This window comes from Molothrus aeneus, chromosome 6, assembly GCF_037042795.1.
Source record: "Molothrus aeneus isolate 106 chromosome 6, BPBGC_Maene_1.0, whole genome shotgun sequence".
NCBI classification, from domain to species: Eukaryota; Metazoa; Chordata; class Aves; order Passeriformes; family Icteridae; genus Molothrus; species Molothrus aeneus.
Window position 1 is genome coordinate 31,261,836 of NC_089651.1, and position 9,067 is coordinate 31,270,902.

Here is a 9,067-nt window from a genome sequence, read left to right on the forward strand (position 1 = left end):
TACCAAGAAAGCTACGCCTACTTCTTACACATTCATTTTCTGTAGGTCCCCATTTCGGTCATTGCACCCTTTAAGTGCCGAGTTATGCTTTGCCTGCCCTCACACGCCGAAGCCGCGGGAGCCGTCCCGCCTCTCTCGCCTCTCCCCCCTGCCCGTGCCGGGAGCGGTGGGGGCCCGCGCATGCGCACGGCTCACTGCGCGCCGGCCGCGAGGCGGGGCCATCGCGGCGCAGGCGCGGCGCGGGCGGCGCGCGGCGATGGCGGCGCGGGGCGGGAGCCTGTGCCTGGCGCTGCTCTGGCTCTCGGCGGCGCCGCTGCCCCGCGGAGCCCGCGGGTCGGAGCCCCTCGGGCCGGCGGAGCCGTCGGGCGGCGCGGGCCCCGGGGAGCGGTTTAAGATCGAGGGCCGGGCCGTGGTGCCCGGGGTGAAGCCGCAGGACTGGATCGCGGGGGCCCGGGTGCTGGTGGACGGGGAGGAGCACGTCGGCTTCCTGAAGTGAGCGGCGGGCGGGGCGGTGGCTCGGGCGGGCCTCCCCGGGCGGGAGCCGGCGTCTCCCGGGGCCGTGGGGCTCGCTCGCAGTCCGGTCCGGCCCGGCCTTGAGATGGCGGGCGGCGGGGGCGGCTCCTGCAGGGCTCGGCCGTGTCCCGTGCAGCACGGCCGCGGGACTGTGGAGCCGCAGAATCCCGAGCTGAGCTGCGGGCGGAGCTGTGAACGCTGGCCCCCGGCCTTGTAATGGGCTGGGCACGGCCAGCCTTGCAGTGCCGTAGAGTTTGGCCTCAGCCTCCGGCCGGCGTATCCGGACTGATGGCTCAGGTTGCTGCCCAAAAACTCAGGACCGGAGTTCTAATTCAAACAAACAAACGAAAAAACAACAGCCGAAACAGAAACCCCAAACGCGTTTGCGCTGTCTGGACGACCGTGTTTCTTCTCAGCTTCTGTTGTAAATTCTGCCACTTCTTTTTTAAGAAACTCACCTTGGCAAAGAATTTGCCCGATGTGGACGTGTTTGGTCATGTTAGAAGTTACAGTTGTAGTTCTGTGTTGAGTACCCGTGAAAAACGTAAACTGTACTGGTGAAAGCTAATTTAAGGGACGTGGCTTTATTCTTTTACAAATCATGCAAATGTAGCTGGAAGCTGTAAAGAATCATTTTATTCAGACTCGGATGGTGCTGGATATATTCAGATAAGCAAGCGATCTAGAGAATTAAGATACAGAAAATATCCTCAGAATTAAGAACTGAACTACTGTAATTTCAAGAGTAGAAGTAAATTCTAAATTTCATTCTTTGTGATTTTCAGTACAGTATAATACATTGCTTTTAAAATATGTATGAAAATGAGATTACATGGAATTAAGATTTACCCTCATAAATATTCGTAATTTTTAATTAATCCCTCTGCAATAGGAGTTAAACTTAACTTTGTCTTTGAGTCCTATCAACAGGGTAACACAACAGATTCTACTCTGCAGATCTTGTAGAGTCCTGGCACTGTAGCACCTGCTAAGCCACTACAAACAAATTATGAGAGGCTGACATCATATCTGGGAGCTGATGTAATAACTGCTGTCAGGTTGACAAATTTCTGAATGCTTAATTGAATGCTTAAGAAACTTTAAGAAATAAAAAGAAAAACATCCTTAAAACAGTTGCAATATGAGATGGCGTAAGCATTGTTAGGGATTCAAATGATCACATAAAGGTGGTAGGTCCTTAAGTGTTTTGCATTCTAGAGAGAGATGTGGTGTAAGGACATCATGACAAATTCTTTGAGAATTCACTTTTAAGAGGGCTCATTTATTTGTTTTACTGCTGCATGTTTCTAATGTGTTAGGGTTTATTACATTTTTTTCCCTTTTAACAAATTTTTGTCTTAATTTTGCATCTTACTTTTAAGAAAGAGATCTTTGATGTTGCTCTTAACAGGGTAGTGAACACTAGGGTTTTCTTACTGGAAACTTCTGGAAACACATAGGAGGAAAACTTCTGTACCTTTAAGGCAACTAGTGTTGAAGCTTCCAAGTAACCTTTTACTAATACTTTCATTGAATATTCGAGTTTCATATTTTAAAATAAAAGCCACCTGTCTAAAAACCATTTCTGTGTATGTGTTCAGAGCTCTTAGTTTCCTTATTACTGTGATTGAGCTTTCCAGCGTGGGCTGGTCCTAAAGGGAGCAATTAGAATTAAAAACCTCTATTTCGCAACAAAGGTACAAATTGCTATTTTTGCATTGCAAATCGTCCCTAGCACCAACCCACACTATGTAGGTTGGCATTCTGGGGGCTTGCTTTCAGCAGAAGCACTAAAGCAAAGTAAACTTCATTGTATGTATTTCAGAAGGAGAAAGGAAGGTGTAAATTACTTCTGCTGTCACTTGAATACATGAAATATAATTTATTTCAGATCTTATTTGGGCTGGTAAATTATTCCTCCAGCAAGACAATACCTTGAGGCTACAACAGAATCTTTAACCTAGCAGGGAATTTCTGCTCCTGTAGCAGTGCACATTGATAAATTAAAGGGCTTGATATTGTGAGTGCTGACTGGTTTAAGTTTTCCTTTTGGTCATTGTGGTTATTTTAAGATTTGTAATATAAAATGACACAGCTTCTTTAAAAAACAAAAACAGCAGAGCACTCTGTTTTATATTCTGGAGCATACTGAAATGTTGTGGAACTCACTTGTTTTTTTCAGGACAGATGGAAGTTTTGTGGTTCATGATGTACCTTCAGGATCTTATGTAGTGGAAGTTATATCCCCTGCTCATAAATTTGAGCCTGTTCGAGTTGACATAACTTCAAAAGGCAAAATGAGGTGAGCCTTTCCTGATTTGCCTCTGTATTGGTGAGTTCTGTGTGCCTGACAGCACAGTACAGAAATTCACGGAAGCAGCGCTGTAGGTCTGATGCTCCATCTCAGACTGGATGCATCAGCTTCTTTTAACATCACTTCTAGAAGCACATTTCTCAAATTCCAGAGTCTGATATCTTTCTTCCTATTTATGGCCTGAAATAAGAGAAAAAAGACTTTAAAAGTCCATCTACTTACTTGCTTTTATTATTTTTTATGCAGCTATCCTGAAATAAAATTTAGGCATAAACTAGTTAACTGCTTTATTATTTTTCAATACTTTTTTTTTTTTTTACTTCTTCCCTTTTCCATTTATTTAGTAAGTGTACTGTCAGGACTTGTCACAGCAAAATTTTTAAATATTTCCGTTGCACCCCCATAGCACACTTGTTACAGATACTAGTTAATACTAGCAGTTGACAGTTTCCATAATTTCTAAAGGATTGTTGGTTTGTTTTTTATGTTGTAACCAAACCACTCTTGACTGTAACTGTAGACTAGTCTCTAATATAGAAAAATCTATTTATTAAGGTGATTTTCATTTAAATTAAAATGCTCATCATAATTTCTCTTTATTCAAGCACACACCAAGCATCTTAACTTTTAGGAATACAATCATCAGGGTAAATACTTCTGCAATATATTTAGGAGAGGTTAAAAATTGAAATCTCACAGAAAACAGTGCAAATAGTCTGTTTATAATAATAATTAATATAATATGATAATATTATTATAATACATAATTATAGTTATAATATAATAATGTTTGAGCTTATAATAAGCTCAAAACAGATTGTTTGAGCTTAGGTTTTTCCAAACTTTATTGAATTTTTATTTTTATATTTTGTTAGTATCTTATTTGCAATAATTAATATGTAACAATTAAAAAGATATAGATAAAATATTGGGTATAACCTCACCCTTAGCACCATTTGTGTATCTAAGGACTAGTAAGGTAACGAATTTGATGTTGAGTAAATTGCTGGGGTACATCTGCAAAGGAAAGTAGGAGGAGACTTGGCATCTCTACCAGTCCAACAGATAGAGACTATAATGAGGAGTGCAGCTGGGGAGTCAGAGATGCATGAAAAACAGTGATACTTGGAGAAAATGTCAGGGCTTTTCTATGGGATGTGCTGCCTTAAAAACTTAGGTTAATAACTAGAAAGAGGAAACAGCATGTGGATGACAGATGTGTTTGAGTTTTCTCTCAAGTTTTGAAGAAAAGACATAGTCGTAAGATAGGAGGGAATTCTATAGATATAGATTCTATAGACATTCTATAGATGAGTATTTGGTGTAAAATTCACAAGGAATAAATTATTTATGGACAGAAGTCATCCCTGGAGTTGCACAAAGTGGATAAATATTTATAAATCATGAAAAATGGGTCAAGAATGACAAAGATATTAGTACTGAGTAAGTATCTGAATATTAGGCCCAGGTGAAGAATACTAGTGATGATGAGCTATGGAAAAACCTCCTGAAGTAGTAAAGACTGAGGTTCAGTATTGATAAATGCAGAGTAATGCACTTGTGGAAAAGCTATTAACTTTGCGAGTAGATGATGTTCTGAGCAAACTGGTTAAACTACACTGTTCAAAGCTGGACCCTAAACAGCATAGTATGTCTTACTTTTACAAGGTAACAAAAAATGGTTTGCTTTTGATTCTATCAAATATGCTGCTGAGAGAAGTTAGCTTTTCAAAAGTGCAGCCTTGCTGACACTGCATAGCAGATGGTTTTGTTTGTAGTCTTTTATTAAAACTTGTTTGGATTTTTTTAAATCTTCTTTATGATTTGCCAAAGATTCTATGTTTTATATTTTCAATTATTTGCATTTTGCCTAATAGAGCAAGATATGTGAATTACATCAAACCCTCTGAAGTTGTCAGGCTGCCATACCCACTCCAGATGAAATCTTCTGGACCACCTTCATACTTTATAAAGAGAGAATCTTGGGGATGGACAGATTTCCTCATGAACCCTATGGTATGTACAGGCAACACACAAATATTACAAGTATGCTAAGGATCCAAATACAGCTATTTGTCAATATACTAAGACTAAAAACAATTGAGGAAAATGTGCATTTTTCTTTTGCTTTTCTGAGAGGATTGTTTTATTGGATTTTACTTCCTTACAAATGGGAAGTTATTCTCTGACATCTCCTCCTTTATATAGCACTGTTTATGTATGTCCTCTGAAAACAGCCCGTAGTCTCTTCCTTTAACAATGTGATGCTGGTCTAGTAGTGCAGAGATCAACATGTTGCAAAATTCTAATTACAGCAGGTGTAAGAGAGAACAAGCATTTGCCTTATATGTCCAACTTTGAAAACTGTTGTTTAAAGCACAATGCTCCCATGTCAGGTTTCATTCCTGACAAATGTTACTTACTCTGGCTTACTGTTTCAGAATGCAGTAGTTCTAGAGTTTGGCTGTTTAGTAGAGCTTCATTTTAATTTAGTAGGTCCTAAAAGTGTTTAGAGCAACAACTAAGCTGAAGAGGTATTTCCTGTTTTCTCTGTAGGTGATGATGATGGTTCTTCCATTACTGATATTTGTGCTTTTGCCTAAAGTTGTCAACACCAGTGATCCTGATATGAGGCGGGTAAGTACATTCAAATGATGCATGTGGGGAGACAAAAGATAATGAGATTTCAGGGCATAGAAAAGTAATAAAAACAGAACTGTACTTTTAAGGAAAGCTTAATGGGCATCATTTATTCAGCTAATAGAGTGTTGCTGCTATAGCAATGAGTCATTTAATAAGTGTCAAGTGTGTTGACAGGGGTGTGATGTGGGGTTCTCTTGTGCTTCAGTTGACTGCACTGTTAAATCCAGATGCCGCACTAGTGTATATGATACAGAGTCTTAATACAGTCATTAAATTATCTGATTTATTGTCCTTTCATCATGCAAAATGCTGAATTGCAGAAGGCTAGGACAAAATGGAGATTCAAGGTGTTTGCTAAATCTTTTATTTTTACAAGTATTATTTGTCTGTCATGGGTGGCTGCTTTTGAAGGCTTGGTTAACTAAAAACTTTTTCTCTAAATGACCACTGTCTTCAGTAGTACTTTATAGGTGTCTGAGTAATTTTTTTAAAATAAGTGATACCTTTAAAAAACCTATCAGAGTTGTATAATACTCTTTTGGCTACAATTTTGATTAAAAAAACAGATAAAAGATACACTAGGTATTCATGGCATGTTCTTCAAACCAAGCTGAACTCTGGAAGTCTAATTTTAAAAAAAGAAAATCACATATTACTTACTTTTTTCACTGATTTGACACTGCTTAGAGACCGGCTGTTCTTTTGATGGTAAAGCCATCAAAACTTCTGATGATTTAGTTCTTATCAGATAACTGATATGACTTCTTAATGAGAAATATTTAAGTTGGAAGAATTTTGCTTATAATTTAACTTATCTTTTAAGAGTAAGAAAAAGTTGTTTTTACGAACTAAATTGTAATGACATTCTCTAGATGACCATGTATTAAATTGTTAAGTGTATGGAGGTTCTATGACATTTTTCAAATTAACTTGTTTTTTCTTTCTGGAATCAGCACAGTACTAGTTTGTGTATATATATATATAATATAAAAATCCTTTTTTTCCTGAAGGAATGAAAACTCAGCTGCAGTACTCTAGTAGCTTGGTGTCAGAAAGTAGGGCAATAAAAATATCTAATTCCTTCAAACAGCATCAAAAATTTGTTAATGTGCTATAAATAATACTGATTTGAAAAACAAAAGTGTGACATCTGTGAGAACACATATCTGAATATCTAAGCAATAGCCTAAATTTTAATATAGAGAAAAGTAGTGCTGAAAATAAATATTATCTATATTTTTCAGATTTTTTATATCAGATGATTGCCCTGTAAGACTGCTTAAGACATGGTTACCCTTTTCCATGCGTTGCTGCCTTTTAGTTTTGGAGTTTTATGTTTCGGTGTGTAGCTGGGTGGTTTTGGCTGTGGTTGCATAAAACTATGTAGCAATATGTATCCTGGAGGACTACAAAAAGTAAAACAGTATTTGGGAAAATTTGTTATCTTTCTCATACAGTCTTTATACAGCCAGAATTGTTAAAAGCTATTAAGATTATCTGATCTTTTAATGCAGGAAATGGAGCAGTCAATGAACATGCTGAATTCCAACCATGAGCTCCCAGATGTGTCTGAATTCATGACAAGACTTTTCTCTTCAAAATCTTCCAGCAAGTCTGGTGGTAGCAGCAGTAAAGCAGGGAAAAGTAGTTCTGGGAAAAGGAGGTAGTTAAATCTTCCTCCTAAGTCTGAGTTTGCACAGCTATTTGTTATCATATTGATGTCATGTTTATTTGTCTTGAAAGATCAAAAAGCCACTGCTGTAAACTTTAACCTGGCACAACATACATTATGCTACAAGAGTGGTTTGTAGCTATTTTTTAGATTGTATAAGCTGTTTTGTACTTGACAGTAAGCAAAGATGACATGGCTTCAATACTGTATCTGTATAAAGTTATTGATGATACTGAATTAACTATATTGTTCTGTAGAGAATTCAAATAAATTATACAATGTGCTTCACAGTAATAAATGTCTTAAGGCAATGTATAAAAAATTTCAAAGATAATAGAAGTGGAGTTCCATTTTAAGATATCTTTAATGTTTTACACTTGTTAAGTTCTGAAATGAAAAAATCATTCTTTCAAAATGGAGTTGTGAGTTTACTGGGTAAGTAATTTGCTGTATCAGCGTGTCACATGTTACACATAAAATCATTTCATTTTATGCTGTTTGCTGCCTGTACAGTTTACAGAATCACAGAGTGGGTAAGGTTGGAAGGGACCATAGTGGGTTCTCTGGTCTGATCTCCCAGTCAGGGTATTCCTAGAGCACATGGCACAAGATTTCATCCAGATGTTTCTTGGACATCTTCAGTGAGGGAGACTCCACAACCTCTGTGGGCATTCTTTAGTTCAAAGATTTTCCTCTATGTATTGCCCAGTTTTACTGTGATCTACTTTCTGCTAAAAACTCTTTGGGAGGAAAGAAAGCAAAGTATCTTGCATGAGGAATTCATTTAAGCTGTCAAGATCTTGAATCTTTCTTTTCTAAATTACATGTATCACTTCTGCAACACTGAGGCTTCTTACTGTTTCTGTGTGTGCTGTGCTTTCAGCTTACCAGTGGAAGGATTTGAGGCCAAATACAGAATTTTAAATGCAGTTCAAATTAACTAATTTTAAAATGAAAGAAAAGAACTTAAGGTGTTGTAGGAAGCTAAATTCTGCTCATCTTACAAATGACATTCCAAAGTATATGGCTCTCGAGGAATGCTAAGTCACTGGCAGAACTTTGTTCCTCAAGCATGCCTATATATTTCTTATGCAGTATGTTTTCAAACTACCCAGAGAAAAATTGAAAAAACTGATTGTTTTTTACTAGTTGAACATTTGCATGTTAAAATGACAGCAATACTTGCCAAACCCTATTAGTAACAGTCCTTTTTTTTTTTTTCATCATAAACGCTGTTCTTTACAGTTGGTAACTTCTTAGGTAACAGGGTCAGTGCAGCAGAGGTAATGTATATCTGCTTCCAGAAATGGTATTTGACGTCCACTTACAATACAGCTGAAGCAGAATCAATTATAGTGCATGTATTTGTTCTGCCTTACACAGAAGAGGACTATACATTTTCTTAGAACACATATTTAGAAGTTATGCTGGGAAACATAAAAGTTGCAAAAGACTAAATACTCATTGATAAGATTAAGTCACTTTTGAGGTGTTGGAGAAGAGATAACCCAGTGTTTTCTGTGGACAATGAAAGATTTCACTCTGCAAAGTAAACTGCACATTTTTGCTCTCTTTTTGTTTTGCTTGAATGGTCTTTTTGTTTCACATATTAAATAAAATATTTTCAGTGGAGACAAGAAGATATTTGGATATCCTTGCTGGAAGGATCTACTAAAATAAGTGTCATGTTGCATTGAAGAAGAAAAAAACCCAAACTATATAAAAAAAAAACTCCTTCAGCAGTTTCTTATAAAAAAATACATGAAAACCAGCAGTTTTAGCAGTTTTTTGAAGATGGAGCAATCAGCATTGTTGCTGTGCTATCCTGGAAAGTACAAGCCATGAGTTACTTCTGTTTAAAAGTAATTGAAATAACAATTGAATTGCATTAGCTTATAATTAATCATAGTGATGCATTTTTCCAT

The 9,067-nt window shown here is 37.7% G+C and overlaps 1 protein-coding gene across 1 annotated transcript; it reads left to right on the forward strand.

Moving 5' to 3' along the window:
• The first annotated feature begins 256 nt into the window (after positions 1-256).
• Positions 257-8,714, forward strand: EMC7 (ER membrane protein complex subunit 7). The gene is made up of 5 exons (XM_066552632.1): positions 257-492; positions 2,696-2,815; positions 4,705-4,843; positions 5,384-5,464; positions 6,985-8,714. Exons 1-5 carry the CDS (start codon positions 257-259, stop codon positions 7,135-7,137), a joined length of 729 nt encoding a protein of 242 aa, XP_066408729.1. The 3' UTR covers positions 7,138-8,714.
• Positions 8,715-9,067: the final 353 nt, after the last annotated feature.

Bases quoted from the DNA above. Each gene is read 5' to 3' on its own strand.
- EMC7 (XM_066552632.1), top strand. From the start codon at position 257: ATGGCGGCGCGGGGCGGGAGCCTGTGCCTGGCGCTGCTCTGGCTCTCG. The intron at 493-2,695 runs GTGAGCGGCGGG...TGTTTTTTTCAG, and splicing joins GAGCACGTCGGCTTCCTGAA to GACAGATGGAAGTTTTGTGG. The intron at 2,816-4,704 runs GTGAGCCTTTCC...TTTGCCTAATAG, and splicing joins ACTTCAAAAGGCAAAATGAG to AGCAAGATATGTGAATTACA.